The following is a 17580-nucleotide window of genomic DNA, read 5'->3' as shown; positions in this document are numbered from 1 at the left end:
GGTTCTCTGTGAATTCGGTCAGCACTGCCATCGGCAGATTCCCTGGCTCCTGCTGAGTGCCAAAATTCATGAAATTCACCAGAAAGCCAAGAATACTTTTCCCCAAGGCAGCCCTTCCCAGAGCAGGGATGGGGACAGGGATTCTTAGGGCGTCTGTATCCTGGACAAAGTGTCTTCAAGGTGTGGTCCACTCACTCGGGGAATGCCTAATACAGTTTGGCAGGGTGGGGGGAAGGAAATATGACAACTTCTGTGTATGGTCTTTAATCATTAAAAATAAGAAATATTTTTCTTAAAAAAATGAGGCTGGAGCCCTTACTTGGAACACCCATGTCAGATGGTGAGAATCAAGAACCTTGGACCACGGTGCCAACCTTGGCAGCAGCATCATCTTTAGGGTGCATCACCTGTGCTGTAGTTATACACACCCCCAAAGGGATGTGCAAGCAAAGTATCTAGTTTTACTAAGCTAACCATCACTAGGTGGACATGGGGCTTAAGAATGTTCCCTCATAACAAAACCACAGCCTGGAGACAATACTGATGAAAGAAGTACAGGAAAATGATAGACTGGACCCTCTCCTCTTCAACAGTTTCTCACGAGGTTAAAAAAAATGATGGCCTAGTCAGATCAAAATGAAATCAGCCAAAAATAATTCAAACTCTCATGAAGAATATTCAAAATATGGATTTATGTATGAATGGTGACCTTCATCCTCAACACACATTAGTGTGTTATTACACAAAGTCATCACCATTGGCAACAAATTGTAAATGTTTGTTTCACCTTCACTTCTGTTTAATATACCTGTTCTTATGTATGCTTTCAGTTCAGTTCACTTCAGTTCAGTCGCTCAGTTGTGTCCGACTCTTTGCAACCCCGTGAATCACAGCACGCCAGGCCTCCCTGTCCATCACCAACTCCCAGAGTCCACCCAAACCCATGTCCATCGAGTCGGTGATGCCATCCAGCCATCTCATCCTCTGTCGTCCCCTTCTCCTCCTGCCCCCAATCCTCTCAGCATCAGGGTCTTTTCCAATGAGTCAACTCTTCGCACAAGGTGGCCAAAGTATTGGAGTTTCAGCTTCAGCATCAGTCCTTCCAATAACACCCAGGACTGATCTCCTTTATGATGGACTGGTTGGATCTCCTTGCAGTCCAAGGGACTCTCAAGAGTCTTCTTCAACACCACAGTTCAAAAGCATCAATCTACGGTGCTCAGCTTTCCTCACAGTCCAACTCTCACATCCATACATGACCACTGGAAAAACCATACCCTTGACTAGACAGACCTTTGTTGGCAAAGTAATGTCTCTGGTTTTTAATATGCTATCTAGGTTGGTCATAACTTTCTTTTCAAGGAGTAAGAGTCTTTTAATTTCTTGGCTGCAATCACCATCTACAGTGATTTTGGAGCCCAAAAAAATAAAGTCTGACACTGTTTCCACTGTCTCCCCTTCTATTTCTCATGAAGTGATAGGACCAGACGCCATGATCTTAGTTTCTGAATGTTAAGCTTTAAGCCAACTTTTTCACTCTCCTCTTTCACTTTCATCAAGAGGCTTTTTAGTTCCTCTTCACTTTCTGCCATAAGGATGGTGTCATCTGCATGTCTGAGGTTATTGATATTTCTCCTGGCAATCCTGATTCCAGCTTGTGCTTCATCCAGCCGAGCATTTCTCATGATGTATTCTGCATATAAGTTAAATAAGCAGGGTGACACTATACAGCCTTGACGTACTCCTTTTCCTATTTGGAACCAGTCTGTTGTTCCATGTCCAGTTCTAACTGTTTCTTCCTGACCTGCATACAGGTTTCTCAAGAGGCAGGTCAGGTGGTCTGGTATTCCTGTCTCTTTCAGAATTTTCTACAGTTTACTGTGAGTTTATTATGTATGCTTTAGAGTATATCTAAACAACAAGGTCCTTTTATATAGCACAACATTCAAAAAATGAAGATCATAGCATCCAGTCCCATCACTTCATGGCAAATAGATGGGGAAACAGTGATATACTTTATTTTCTTGGGCTCCAAAATCACTGTGACAGTGACTGCAGTCACGAACTTAAAAGACGCTTGCTCCTTGGAAGAAGTTATAACAAACCTAGACAGGGTATTATAAAGCAGAGACATCACTTTGCTGACAAAGGTCCATATAGTCAAAGCTATGGACTGTCCAACAATCATGTATGGATGTGAGAGTTGGACCATAAAGAAGGCAGAGTGCCTAGGAATTGATGGTTTTGAATTGCGGTGCTAGTGAAGACTCTTGAGAGTCCCTTGGACTGCAAGGAGATCAAACCAATCAATCCTAAAGGAAATCAACCCTAAATATTCATTGGAAGGACTGATGCTTAAGCTGAAGCTCCAATATTTTGGTCACCTGATGTGAGTAACTGACTTATTGGAAAAGACCCTGAGGCTGGGAAAGATTGAAGGCAAGATGAGAAGGGGCAGCAGGGGATGAGATGGTTGGATGGCATCATTGACTCAATGGACATGAGTTTGAGCAAACTTCAGGAGATAGTGAAGGACAGGGAAGCCTGGCATGCTGCAGTTCATGGGGTCACAAAGGACCAGACATGACTTAGCGACTGAACAACAACTGTATAGCACAGGAAACTATATTTAATATCCTGTGATAAGCCATAATGGAAAACAATAAGAAAAAGAATATATATAGCTGAAGATAATTTTACTGCAGAAATTAATACAAATTGCAAGTCAACTGTCTTTCAATAAAAATTTTAAAAATAATAAATGCTATAGTGTACCTATTAATTGTTTGCTAGTATGTGCATATATTATACATGTTAGTCACTCAGTCATGTCCAACTCTTTGCAACCCTATGACCTATGGCCTGCCAGGCTCCTCTGTCCATGGAGTTCTCCAGGCAAGAATACTGGAGTGGGTTGCCATCTTCTTCTCCAGGGAACCTTCCCAAACCAGAGATCGAACCTAGGTCTCCTGCATTGGAGGCAGATTCTTTACCATCTGATCCACCAGGGAAACCCATATATTGTGTATACTAAAAAATATGCTACAAATAGGGGTGTGGTTTTTTTTAATTTAGTGAATTAGACAGTAGAAAGAACCAACTATGCACCACAAGCTAAACAAATGCCTAAGGGATTGGTATTTATGTGTAGTACACACTCAGCACTTCTCAAACTTGAATCTGCACACGGATTGAAGTGAAGTGAAGTCACTCAGTCGTGTCCGACTCTTTGCAACCCCGTGGAATGTAGCCTAACAGGCTCCTCCATCCATGGGATTCTCCAGGCAAGAATACTGGAGTGGGTTGCCATTTCCTTCTCCAGGGGTTCTTCCCAACCTGGGGATCAAACCCAGGTCTCCCGCATTGGAGGCAGACACTTTAAACTCTGAGCCACCTGGGGGCTTTTGTTAGGATGCAGATCCTGATTCAAGATGTCTGTGGCAGGCCCTGAGATTTGGAGCCAGGTGACAGAGTTACTGCTGGTCCACACTTAAAAAAGCAAGATCCTAAATGTACTGTGATGGTAACTTTTATGTGTTAATTTGACGTGCCACAGTGTGACCAAAGATTTGGTCAAACATTATTCTAAATGCCTCTGAGTGGGTGTTTTTGGATGAAATTAACATTTAGATTGATAGACTGAGGAAAGCAGATTGTCCTCCACAGCATGGGTGGGCCTCACCCAATCGGTTGAAGACTGGAATAGAACCAAGAAAGAGAATTTTCCTGCCTGTTGGCCTTCAGACTGGGACATCAGGTCCTCATGGTTCTACAGTGACTTATAGGCTTTCAGATTCAAACTGGGACCTTAGGACTTCCCTGGTGGTCTAGTGACTAAGACTCCATGCTTCCATTGCAGGGAGCACGGGTTTGATCCCTGGTCAGGGAACTAAGATCCCACATGCTTTGAGGTACAGACAAAAAGTAAAAAAAGAAGGAAAAAAAAAAACAAACTTGGACCATGACTCTGCAGATTTTGTACCTACCAGCCTCCATTATCATGTGTGGCAAGTCTGCCTAATCTCTAGATAAGTAGATAGTTAGACAGATCTCCTAAAGATTCTGTTCCTCTGGAGAACCCTGACTTAATAAAGGCACCTTATTGAAGGACCTACACTTTTCCTCCATATCCCTTAACCCAGTTCCAAACAGCTGAAAGACTGCCATTTTTGAGGCTGAAGATGATGGAATACTGGCAGTTTCATAAGGTTCAACTTGGTGTCTATTCACTTGTACACTCACTTGTACGTCACCCACCTCCTGCCATGGACCGTGAGCTCTATGCCTGCATTATTCCCTGCAGTTTCACAGCTCTCAGTCCAGTGCTGGATCTACTATAGGCACTCAATAAACACCTACTGAATGACTAAATCCATGAGCAAATAAATGATGATGGAATGAGGAGGAACCTTATGTCATGTAAACCAGGATGTCAGGAATCAGAACTCCTATGTGCCAGGTACTATACCAGGACTCAAGTGACAGATGGGGAAAGACTGCACTCCTTACTGTGAACAATAATGGAAGGAGGCAGATGATAAACTAGTAGACCAGTACATTAGTAAGTTCATTTTAGAGTGTAATGTGAAATGAAGCAAATCACATTGAGTGATGGGCTGGAGGGGGTGGGGGAGCATCGGTAAATAAGCCTAGGGGATCAAGGACAGCTTCTCAGACAAGGTGACATTGAGCTGAGACCTGAATGCTGAGAAAGGGCCAGCCAGAGAACTTGAGGCAAACCAACACAGCAACTCCAAGGCAGCAATGAGCACGGCATATCTGAGGAATGACAAGAAAAGCCTGCATCCCTTTTCTTTCCAATTACAGTGAGTAAATAAAAGACCCCAACATCACCAAATGGAGCTCAGAGTTCCAACATCTTGCTTCGAAGCCTCCAGGGGTTCCAAGGTCTGAACTGTTTCCTGACTTTTAAACACTTGAATGGGATTCCTGAGATTTCCTCTTGTACCAGAAGCATCATTTATTTTTCAAAGATCTAAGGGCAATGGACATGAGGTTACTTTCTGGGGAAGTGGTTATACAGGTGTAGCCATGTGTCCAAGTTCATCAAACTACACATAATATGTGTACACTGTATTGTGTAAATTAGACTCCAATAAAGTTGATTTTTAAAATGCAAGGTCTCAGTGTGCAAAGAGAAGCAAAACATATTCTGCAAGGAAAAATTTAGATAGCCAGTGGGAATTTGCTATATGATGCAGGCATCTCAGGCCGGTGCTCCGTGACAACCTACACAGCTAGGATGCGGTGAGGGGTGGGAGGGAGGTTCAAGAGGGAGGGGATGTAGGTATACCTATGGCTGATCCACGTTGATGAGTGGAAGAAACCAACACAACATTGTAAACAATTAACCTCCAATTAAAAACTAAAATTAAAAAAATAACTTAGAGACTTTCTGTGGCCAACAGCATATGCATTCATGGGCTTCTCTAGCCTGGGCAGCTGGTGGAAGCCACAGGATAACCATAAATGTATAAGAAAAGGGAGGTGGAGGGGAGGCTGGAATAAGAGAGAAAAGGCAAGAGCAGGAGGGACGTTGGAGAAGGCAATGGCAACCCACTCCAGTGTTCTTGCCTGGAAAATCCCATGGACAGAGGAGCCTGGTAGGCTGCAGTCCATGGGGTCTCGAAGAGTCAGACACGACTGAGGACTTCACTTTCACTTTTCACTTTCATGCATTGGAGAAGGAAATGGCAACCCACCCCAGTGTTCTTGCCTGGAGAATCCCAGGGACGGGGGAGCCTGGTGGACTGCCGTCTATGGGGTCGCACAGAGTCGGACATGACTAAAGCGACTTAGCAGCAGCAGCAGCAGGAGGAACGTTTATCACCTGATGCCATTTCTTTGCAAGAGATTCAAGCATTCGTGAAGCATGCTTGAAAAACACACGGGACATGGTGCTATGTAATTTGCCACTTGGACTTCTGACTGTTTGAAGGTGGGCAAGATAATGACTTATGTTCCCTACTGGCTTCGAATGTAAAGAGCTTCAAACACGCATTCCTGCCCCCAAGGTCATTTCTCACCAATGCCTTTGCCAAGAGGGCTGGCCCTGCCAGGGACAGATGCAGGAAACATCCATAGTCTTGATCTGACTCGGGCTCCTTGAACCAGCCCTGACATGTGCACTCTTATTTGCAGGGCATCAAGCACCTCTCTGTGATCGGCAAAGACTGAAGCCCTGGATGTCAGTGCTTCAAGGCAGTGCAGCCTGGTGGTCAAGGACCCGTGCCATAGCCTCAGACTGTCTGGGCCTGAAGTCCAGCTCCTCCACTCGCTAAGGGATTTTGCATCCTCTCGAAAAGCAATCTGTGCTTCTGTGAAAAGCAGATTGTCATAAAGCTGACCTCCGTGGGACATGAAATTAAATGAGAATTTACACACAAGCTTATGGCAAAATAGCAAAGCCAGCAAGTGTCCTTGAATATCAGCCAGGCCAGTGAGGGGGTGTGGGATGGATTGGGGAGATTGGGATGGACATATATACACTACTATGTATAAAACAGGTAACTAATAAGAACCTGCTGTAAGCACAGGTGCTCTGTGGTAACCTAAATGGGAAGGAAATTTAAAAAAGAGGGGAAATATGTATAAGCACAACTGATTCACTCTGCTATACAGCAGAAATGAACGCAACATTGTAAAGCAACTATACTCCAATAAAACACATGGCAAAGCTCTGGACTGGGTCATTTTTTTTAATTAACTTTTATTGGGATTGACACATATACACTACTATGTGTTAAATAGGTAACTAATGAGAACCTACTGGACTTGCCACCTGTCCTGCTGAAATTCAATGCAAGTCCAGAGAGGTGACGAGACTTGGCCAATGTCACACAGACATGGCAGAGCAGGCACTAGGCACAGAGTTCCAGACGACAACTTCACCACCTTCCATAGATAAGGGGGAGAAAATTCCAATGATAAGGATGATAATAAAGGGTCAGAGTCACTGAGCAGTGACTACGGCAGGTCCTGCTCTATGAGATTTCTAAGCCCAGTCTCAGTGAATCCTCACACAGACCTAGGACATAGGGACCCTCATCATCCCATTTTTAAAGACAGGAATCTGAGAATCAGAGATGAGCTGCAAATTTCCCAAAATTTCACACTATTAAGTGGCTGAGCTGGGACTGAATCTGGAGCCATTTGACTTGAACCCATTTCTCTTTAGATCAGCCCGACGACCCCTCTGGGGACTGCAGGGAACATGACTGACTGAACTGGGGACCAGGGCAGTAGTGGACGAGGGCAAGTGAAATTAACCTGAGAGGGTCCTAAAGGGAACAAACACCGCTTGAAAATGCAGGTCCAGTATTACCAGATCTATTGATTTCTCAAGAGAAATCAGAAGATCAGGATTTCTATGTGAAACCTCCCAGTTTTTTAAATGTTGGTCATTGGTTCTAAGTTGGTTTTAAAACACTGTACAACATAGAGGCTAAAGAGATTTCACAGCCAAACGCAGTGAGCCTTGACTGAAATCCTGGCTTGAAAACCCAGTCTCTAAAAGACATTTCTGGTGTATGACTGGGAAAACAGTAATACGATTGGCTATTTGATGACGTTATGGAATTTTTGTTCCTTTTTGGGGGCAGAATACTGGAACTGTGTTATGTGGGAGAAATGTCCTTGTTCTTAGGAGATCCATGCTTAAGTATTTAGGGATGAAGTGTCATGTCTGCAACTTATTTTCAACTGTTCAGCCAAAAAAAAAAAAAAAAAAAGGAAAAAAGATAGGAAGGAAGGGAAGGAGAGAGGAAGGAAAAAAGGAAGGAAGGAAAGAAGGAAGAGGGAGAGAGAGATAGCCATAAAGCAAACGTGACAAAATACTAATAACTGTTCAATCTAAATGAGTAGTTTTTGACTGGGAGTGACTCCGCTCCTAGATGACTTTTGGCAATGTCTGAGGACATTTTAATTGTCCCGACTATAGTGTGGGTGGGTGCCACCTGCACCTAAGGAGGCAGGGTCCAGAGATGCTGCCAAACACCCAGCAATGCACCGGACTGCCTCCCACAGCAGAGAACAATCAAGCCCCAAATGTCAAGAGTGCCAAGGGGAGGAAATTCTTATCTAGATGAAAGATATACTGGAGTTTATGTTTATTCTTCTTTCAAGTTTTCTGCATATTTAAAATGTTTCACAACAACAAATCGGGAACAACTTAAGAATTCACGTGTGCAGGCTCAATTGCTTCAGTCATGTTTGACTCTTTGCAACCCTATGGACTGTAGCCCCCCAGGCTCCTCCATCCATGGGATTCTCCAGGCAAGAATACAGGAGTGTGCTGCCATGCCTTCCTCCGGGGAATCTTCCAGACCCATGGATCATACTTGCATCTCCTGTGTTGCAGGTGAATTCTTTACCCACTGAGCCACCTGGAAAGCCCAAAAATAAGAATACAGACATAGAAATATGTTGCAGACCAAATAAAATGTGTCTGCATGGTTTGGTACTATTTGGTACCCACCATTTGTAGTCACTTCTTCCAATAGTGACTGAATGTGGCTGTGGTTATATCTGCTGTCGAAGCATCTATACAGTTTTCTCCACATCACAGGCCAGGCCTGCGCACACTCTGGAATTGCTGTCTCTCCCCTTTTTCAGTCCTAATCAGCCCAGAAGGAAGCAGGTGATGTGCCCAGGCCTCTGAGCCTGGAAACTGACCTCATCAAACACAAGCACACGGGTCACTAGAAGCAGTCAACGGTGTGATGTGGGAGCAGCACATGCTGTTAGTCTTTGAGGAGAAGGTACTCTCAGGAAAGGTAAGAACCAACTTCCCATTCCAGTGACCCCTGCAGCTCGAGACAAATTTAAGAGGCTGCAGCCAGCAGGTTAATTTCACCTGAAAGCCACCCTACAGCCTCTCTGATGCAGAGTTTGGCGTGCTGGAGCCAGCCAAACATCCTATGGTCCATGCGGGCAAAAGAGAATGAGCCATGGCTGGGATAGGAAATGATTAACTGCATCAGTAGAGCAGGATGCACTTGGTGAGTACTTGGGGCAGTCTCCAGCACCATAGAAACACACCCAAAGGCTACACACACAGGGAGAACCAGCAACACCATGTAAGTAAGAGTCACACTGAATGAATCCATCCACCCTCCTTCCGGGAAAATGGTCCCAAGTCAAGTGTGGACCACTTTACACAAGCCGTTCAGGGAGGTGGTAAAAACGCAGACTTCTGAGGCCCAGATAGATGGATTTAGAATCTCTCTGGATCAAGCGCAAGACTGTGCATTTTAGGAAGCTCCTCAAATTCTGATGCTCACTCAACCTGAAAACATCTGCCCCAGACACAGCTGACACCAGGGGACTAAGGAATGCGCAATTTTCTCTGTGACCTTGAGCAAGCCACCAATCTCAGCTATGATTTGCTCCTATGTAATACAGAATTAGCACCTGTCTCATCACTGTGCGAACTAAATGATGTTTACACACACACACACACACACACACACACACACACACACACACCTAGTACAGTGCCTGGCACCCAGAACTGTGCTCAGCAAATGTTACTTCCTTTTCCTGGACAGTGACTGACTGAACACCATAAAGCCCGGATAGATACACAAAGTATGGATGTACAGGCCCCACCCTAGAGATCCTGACTTGAACCATCTAGGGTGGGGCCCCTGGCAACGGGGTTTTTTAAAAAAGCATTCCAGGTCACCCTAAACATCAGCCAAGGTTGAAAACTATACCCTGGAAGTCATCAGTAAAAATCAAGCATTCTTTCTTTTCATGAGTATGTACTTCACTCCTGCCTGGAATTCTCAAGATGTATGCAAGAGGAGCCTGTGCTGGGGCTCTGCGACCCCAGGACTGGATACCCCCTAGATTACACCACCAAGGAGACCTTTCCCGGTACCTGTAGAGGAATGTGGCTGCAGCCTGCTGGGCTGCAAGCGGGCAGGACCAGGAAGTTGAGTCCCTGGGGCCTCAAGCCAGCATCACTTTCTCCCACAGTTGCCCAAAGGTTAGTGCTCCTCCCCAGCTTCCCACCTCCCTCCTCCTGCCTCTCCACCCCCATCCCAACCGAACGAGGAGGAGAGCTCCCGAAGCCCAGGTTTGCAAGGCAAAGGCTCCAAGGAGCTTTCAGCAGAGGAATTAAGTCGAAATCTGCCAGGCAGCCTACCCATCCCTGGGTGAATTTCCCTACCGAGGCAACAGTCGCTGCCGCAACCCTGCTTCTGAGTCTCGTTCGCAACACCAGACCCTTGGCGAGGACAGCGGGGGGACGTGGAACCACCGGCCCGTGGGGTTGGCGATCGGGCACCTTGGGGTGGCAGGAGGTGGGCGGGGCCCGCGCTTGACTCTTCTGGTAGGTCAGGCTTTCTTGAAACCCCTGGGAGAGGGGGGTTTCTGTGCCTCTTGATCCCACCATCCATCTACACCTCCCTGCTAACCCAAACCGAGAGGAACTTCCTCACCCCTTTCTTCCCCCAAATTCTTCCCTTGGGGTGGGGAAGGGGGGTGGGGAATCATCCGATAATCTGCATATAAATAGAAAATAATTACTAGTGAGGTGGTGGTGATGTTCCTCGCCTATTTTTGGTGGGTCTCTTTGTTGAGATTTTTTAGGCAGGCACACGGAGCGCGTGCAGACACACGCGCGCGCACAGGCAGCCGGAGGTGCGGGGTGTGTGTGTGTGTGTTTGGGGGTGGGGGGAACACATGGCGACTCTGTTGCGCGTATACGGAAAGAGAATAAACCTTGTTCCCCAGTCATCCGGCTGTGTGCAGGCAACCCCGCGCTCTTTAACACCCTCCCCCCTCTCCCCTCACCCCAGCCGGGACCCCACACCAACCCCTGGCCTCTCCCCGGCCGGGGGTTGCATCCTCCCGTCTGCGTCTTCCGCCTCCAAAGTTACTGGGTTGTGCGAATTGATTTAGACACTCGGGGAAGGGGGAAAAAAAAAAAAGGCAAATAGCTCCATTAATCCCCAAATGCCTTCTCCCATCTGCTGCGACTTGCTCGTGCTGGGACTTGCATAATGAATAAGGCAAAAGGGAAAGTTGACGAATCAGAGTGTCTGGGGCGGGGGTGAAGGCACGCTGGGAGAGGGCTCCGGCCCTGGGAGGCCACACCAGCCCGCGCAAAGGGCGCAGCGCCACGGCTGAGGTCTCTGCCCCCGACAGAGAGAGGTGGCGGCTGGAGAGAGGGACGAGGGGGTGATGGGGAGGGGGGTGCGAGGTCCCAATTCCAGGGACCTGGCAGCTCGGCGGAAAGCGAGGCGGCCGCTCCGAGCAAAGCTTTTGTTCTAGCCCTCCCCGCACTCTCCACCTCCCTCGCCACATTTTCGCGAGTCGTACGAGTTGCAGGCGGCACACACTCCTTGCCTCCCTCCCTCCCCGCCCCCCCCCCCCCCCGCACACACGCGCGCGCGGGCTCACACACGCCCCCCTTCCCTTTCGGGCTCGCCGGCCCCCGTTTACCTAGAGGCTCGTATGCGGAATCCGAAGGCTGGACCACCCCCCCGTCCCCAAAATCCAAGACTCCAAAGACACGGGCTCTCAGGCTGTCTCAAGTCCGCTGCAACACTCCGCGGGAGGGGGCGGCAAGAGAGCTGGGGGGAGACACCCCTAATCCACACACACTCACATCCACACCTGCGCTGAGGTCCCCGTCCCCCCTCTGCACTCCCAGCCCAAGTTGGCTGCCCGGGTGACATCCCCCCGCGGAAAGGCCGGGGTGGAGGGGGAGCGCCATTGCCTCCGGGAAGGTGGGGAGGGGCGGGGAGGGAGAGCGGCGCCCGGGGAGTGGGGGGGGCGGGGGGCGGCAGCCCACCTGGACATGTGCTCCCTTTGGGGCCGGTGCGCTTTCTCCAGCCCCAGCTTGGTGAAGATGCCCACGAGCACCATGACGGCCACCACCCCGCAGATGATGTAAACGATCAGGTTGGTCTTGTCCTTGGTGGGGTCGTGCAGGGGGTCGTCCTTCCGCGCGGGGGGCTTGCCCGTGTTGAGCCAGAGCGGAGTGTCGTAGTTGGTGCAGGTGCTCTGATTCAGTCGCCGCTTCTTAAACGTGCAGCAGAACCGGAAGCCACAAGTCCCGCAGCAAAAGATGAAGTCGCCCGAGCTGCAGTTGAACGGCGGGTCCCACTGGCCCATGACATCGAAGTAGCCCCGGCAGAAGTCCGGCGTGGGCGCCCGGGTCGGGGGCGCGTCCGAGACCCCCACGCCCTCGCCGACCTCTCCCGAGGCGGCCCCGGAGCGGTTGCCCCCGGTCAGCACCACCACGCCGCCCAGCTGCGCCAGCTGCCCGTGCCCCGCTCGCTCCTGCGCCCGGCACACGCGGGCGCACAGCTCGGTGAGGAAGCAGCCGAGAAGCAGCCGGAGGACGCGGCGCATCGTGTCTCCCAGCCCGGGCTCGGCCACTCGGCCGCCGCTGGAGCCGCTGCAGCCGCCTCTCGAGGCGCGGCCGAAGCTGCCGAGGCTGCTGCCGGGGGCTGCGAGCCGCCGCGGGCCGCACATGCAGGGAGCGGCGCGGGGCGCTCGGTGGTCGGCGGCCACTGCGCTCGGCTCAGCCCGCGTTCGCCTCCAGCGCGCCGCGCGCCGAGGGGCCGGCCGGGGAGGAGCGCGCCGGGCCGGGCGGGGGGAGGAGGAACGGGGGCCAGCGCGGGGTGCAGGTCCGGCTGGCTCCCGTGGGGAGGCGGGGGCCGGAGAGCAAGGGCGAGTCGGGCGGTGCGCGCCTCCCCTCGGCCGGCGGCTCGGGACTCGCCGCCCCGCGCCCGCTCGCAGGCTCCCTGCTCACCTCTCCAGCTCGCCAAGTGCGCGGGAGAGAGCGAAGCGACACTTGTGGAATGAAGGGAGGGCAGGAGGGGAGGGGGAGGGGGAGGAGGGCGGGCAGAGGAGGCGCGGGGGGGAGGGGGCGGGAGCGAGCTCGAGAGGGGCGGGGGCGCGGGAGAGGTGACTCCCGCGGGCGGGCGGGCGGGAGCCAGGCGGGGGGCGTGCGGAGCCGAGCCGGGCTGGCGGGCGGACAGGAGCGAGCTCCGGCAGCCGCAGTGGCTGAAGGCACAGCTCGGATTTCCCGGCAGGTGGGGGACGGCGGCGGGACCTCCCGCTCCCTCACTGGGCGGGAGCCGCGGTTCCGACCTGTTCGGGGCGCGGAGGCGGCTCCGCCGGTGGCTTTTTCCCGGGTGCGTGCGCAGGAGCGGCGGCTCGAGTCGGCCCACCGGGGAAAGGGGTGTCTCGAAGGGTTGAGGGACAGACCAGGTGGCTTCCACTCCAAGACGGAGTGGGGCGCGATCTGATCAGGATCGTCCCTCCCAGGTGCCCGGGGACTGCCTGGCCCTTTCCTGGGCCGTGCCCTCCAACCCGGGACCAACCCGGGCTGGGTCGACTCCCGGGACCCAGGCGAGGACCAAGGCAGAGCTGGGAGGGCACCTGGGCCCGGCGTAGGCACCCCCGGGAGAGGGGCTCGGGATGAAATTAAGTCAAAGAAACGCAGGGAAGGTGAGGCAGTGACCACTGCCGAGGCGATGACCTGGCCCCAGGACGTCTTTCCTTGGTACTCTCTCCCAGGCCCCTGGACCAGCCACTTAGTCCCTCTTCGCCGAAGCTGCCTTCTCCGCGCTCCACAGGAGGGCAACACCGCGGCGCCGCCTCTGCGCGCCCAGATCTGGTGTAGCTCAAGGTCTGGGCCCCCAGCCTCGGCCGCCCTCCAGTACCTGCAGCCCTCGCGCATCGTTCTCCGGGAGTCGTCTGGCCCCTGTCCCCACCGACTCCCACCACCACCCCGGATATCCTCACCGGAGCTGCCGAACCCGGCCTTGCTTCCTCGGCTCCAAGTCTCCCGTGGTCAGTGTTTCCAAATCTGCCCTAGCTCACATCAGCCGATTCCAGCCAGCCGTCGGCCCTCTCCCATTTCTCCCACTTCTTCCTCTCCTCGGCTTGAATTTGACTCCAGTAGCCCCTAAAACAGGATTTGTACCAAAGCTGCTACACCAAATTTAGATCCCCACACGCCCCTGCGTTTTGTTTTTTAATTGCATTAACTAAGTATACACTTTGCAGTCGGCTAGGCGATTTGCAGGCAAATGTTTCCACCACCCTTCTTCTCCATTTGGCTGCAGTCAAGGGCTTCTCAGGGCATTTCCGAAGAATCAAGAGCTTGGGGCACAGAGAAGGTGACATACTACGGTGGGGGTCTCCTTAATTGGAAAATCATGGGGTTTTAATGGGACTGTTTTGCAAATTTTCTCAGCAAGAGAGGGGGTTCTGCTATTTATGCCTTCTCTTTGAAGAAATGGTCACCTACTCTCTCCCGCTAAAGACTAGCAGAGAATGACCCGATTCCAACAAAAACACACCAGGGCCATATTGATAGAGCCATATCCAGGAGTGAACCAGCCCTGGAAGAATAAATGAACTACGGGCTGTTATATCCCAAACCCATCAGGACAAGGCATGAGATTGCGTAGTCTGACCTCCTTGTGTTCATCAGAACAGGATCCCCCAAACAAGACAGTGTCCACGCACACCTGTGTCCACGCACACCTGTGTCCACGCACACCCACCACCACGGTGTGAGTCTCTGCAAACACAGGTGTGTGAGCTGACCGCAGCTGACATTTATTCGGTGCCTGTAACATACCCAGTAAGCTTGCTTGTCTTAAAATCACCTCCTCACGATGCTTAAAGCAGTGCCTCGCATCTAGCAGACAATCTGGGAATATTTGCTGAACCATTGAGTGACTGATCTCATTTAATTCCCCCCTGTTAGGTAATCTTTCCAAGCCCACACAACAGAGGGAGAGACTGAGGCCCAAAGCAATTAAACCAGGTGCCCAAGGAAACAGCAAAGAAGTGCTGCTGTTGACATTTGACCCAAGAAATTTGACTCAGGGGCCTGTGTTCTAACCACTGCAGGTAGCGCCTTTCTAAAATAGGCCTCCACACTCTCCATCCAGCTGGCAGTATATTATTATTTCTTTTTTTTTTTACTGTCATACCACATTGAAATATAAAGCCCAGGCCAGAGAAGGCTCTGACTCTGGCAAGAGTCCCCCAGCATCTAGAACAATGTAGATGTGGGAAATACTTTAAAAATACATTGTTTTGTTTAGTCGCTAAGTCATGTCCAACTCTTGCCCAAAGACTGTGGCCCACCAGGCTCCTCTGTCCATGGGATTTCCCGGGCAAGAATATGGGAGTGGGTTGCCGTTTCCTCCTCCAGGGGATTTTCCTAGACCAGGGATGAAACTCTAGTCTCCTGCATTGGCAAGCGGGTTTTTCACCACTGAGCCATTGGAGAAGCCCCCCAAAATACCTACAGGCTGTTTTAATGAATGAATTAACGTCTTTTATGCAACACCCTGTCTTTAAGAGAGGAAAGAAACTCTTAGGGCTAAAATAGACGTGAAGAGGGTTTGGAATATTTTCACATGAGAATTCAGAATTGAGAAGAGCTGCTCCAACACTTTTGCTTCAGTCCAGGAAGGTGAGGCTCAGAGAGGTTAAGGGCTTTGTCCAAGGTCACACACCCAGCAAATGGGAAATGCAGAGCTGGATGCAGAGCGCCAGGCCCCTAATCCCAGGTCTCCTGCCATCCTACCCCACTGCACCCCATGTGACACTTCCCAGCAAACATCAGGGCTGAGGGCAAGACCCCGACAGAAAGCTGGATCACAGACACCTTCCTGCGAAAGAGGTTTGAAGGCATTCCTAAATTTGATTTTTTTTTTTTTTTAAGAAAAAGCTTAGCAAAAAGAGACAAAATCTAGACTGAAAAGTCCATTTCAGAAGCAGCCTCCAATCTCTGCAAAATATTGCCTGTCACCAGGACATTTGAGTCCGATCCTCAGAGGAGACAGGCTCTGGAGGCTGCTGCCGGCTTTAATTAACAGAGACTGCCCCCTGTTTGTGACAAAGAGAGTGCAGGGAATGGCTTTGGGAAGAAGCAGACCTAATCCACTCTGTGTGGCTTATTTGCCAGATTCCAAACCTGAAGCCCTGGAAGCTTTGCCCCAACCAAATTCCCTTCCTGCTCCCACCGGCCGTGGCTGTCAGTGTCCGCTGGAATACTGCCAAAGCCTATTTCCTAAGATTTGGAAAAATACTCCAAGGAGAGGGGAATCATCTTCATTTTACTCCTCAGAGGGAAAAAAGTCGATTTCCTCTGCGTATGTCAACTCAGGAAATAGATTCACTACTTCCTACCAGATGTGTGATTATTGGGAACATGCCCCCATTTGGAACATGTGATTGAGAAGATATTTCTTTCAGGGCTTCTTGGGATGAGGGGTGGGGTGCGTTTATAAACTTCCTAATTGAAACACCTGGCAAGTTCATGGAAGATGAAAAATTGTTATTAAACACCACCCCCTACCACTACCCAAATGAATTCATGCAAATGTGTCGAAATTAAAATGTAGCTCTTAATGAAAGTGCTTTCTGTGAAAGAGATGATGAAATTATTATTTACAACACAGGGGCTTTTAATATCTGAAGAAGAATCTCATTTGCTCCAGCCTTACTGCTGTCAGGCTGCAGTATTGAGAATGCAATTGTGCCCCACCCCCCTCCAACAATTAGTGGAGGTAGCATTGTAAGGAAGGATGTTCACTTACCAGGACTTGTAATGAAGGATGCTTGCTTACCAGGACTTGTAACCCACGTCCAGAAGCAGCTCAGCAAATCAGAAGATTTGTGCAGTGGTCCTCACTCCCAGGAGTTCTTTGTTAATTGTCCTCATCCGGTGCCTTGGGGTTTCAAAGTAGTCTCTAAGCAACTGTTAGCCTTGAGAAAGAAAGAAAGAAAAATAAAGCATTGAAACAGAAGCTGTTGGTTTAAATCCGTAGGGAGCTTCCCAGGTGAAATTCCAAACTGGCCCCTCTCCGGAGAAAGAAGACGGGAGACAGAGGCAGCCACTTCAGATTAGCAAGATTAATAAACATGGGAATTTATAGATGAGTTTGTCTTGAGTGGCTCCAAGAGGAATAGATCTGCACTCGTCTGCCAGTCTTAACTGTTTATTTAGACTTTTGCATCCTTGGAACAGCTTCTAGTGTGGGAAAAGTGGCTGGAGTGTATATTTCAAGGGCCAAGGAGAGTCAGCAGCCTCTCATTGCCCAGGTCTAGCTCTCAGGTCACATGCTCTTTATGACCTTCTCCAACAGAAGCCAAAGTGTTGCTAACACCCTGCCAGTTTCAAGTAAAATACTGAAATGATATATTTTATTCTCTTGTTCTGAAAAGATAAGAAGTTTTATTAGAAGAAGAAAAGTGGGTCTGCTATACAGTTCTCTCAGACTGGAGGTAGTGTGTGAGATGATTTTTGGCGGTACTCCAACCAAGGTTTTTTTGAATTTTTTAAGTGACTTTAGCATACTTTTATTTACTTATTTTTATTTTTTGAATGCACAATGGGGCACGTGGGATCTTAGTTCTGCTACTAGGCGTCAACCCGTGCTCCCTACAGTGGAAGCATGGAGTCTTAAACCCTGGACCACTAGGGAAGTCCCCCCAACAAAGATTTTTTTTTATAGTTTTATATTTGTTGGCTGGAAAAAAAAATGCACAACCTAAAAAGTTGAGGATTAC

General features: G+C 49.8%; 1 protein-coding gene across 2 annotated transcripts in view; it reads right to left on the bottom strand.

The window, feature by feature from the left end:
* Nucleotides 1–12387, bottom strand: part of SHISA9 (shisa family member 9) — a 337988-nt gene extending 325601 nt beyond the window's left edge. For both annotated transcript variants that reach the window (XM_061153965.1, XM_061153966.1), the window contains exon 1: nt 11825–12387. In XM_061153965.1, coding sequence (XP_061009948.1) covers nt 11825–12387 — 563 coding nt within the window. The remainder of the gene's footprint in view (nt 1–11824) is intronic.
* Nucleotides 12388–17580: the final 5193 nt, after the last annotated feature.

The sequence above is a fragment of the Dama dama genome, chromosome 10 (genome assembly GCF_033118175.1).
Source record: "Dama dama isolate Ldn47 chromosome 10, ASM3311817v1, whole genome shotgun sequence".
NCBI classification, from domain to species: Eukaryota; Metazoa; Chordata; class Mammalia; order Artiodactyla; family Cervidae; genus Dama; species Dama dama.
Note: the sequence above shows the minus strand (reverse complement) of the source record. Positions and strands in the feature narration are given on the sequence as shown.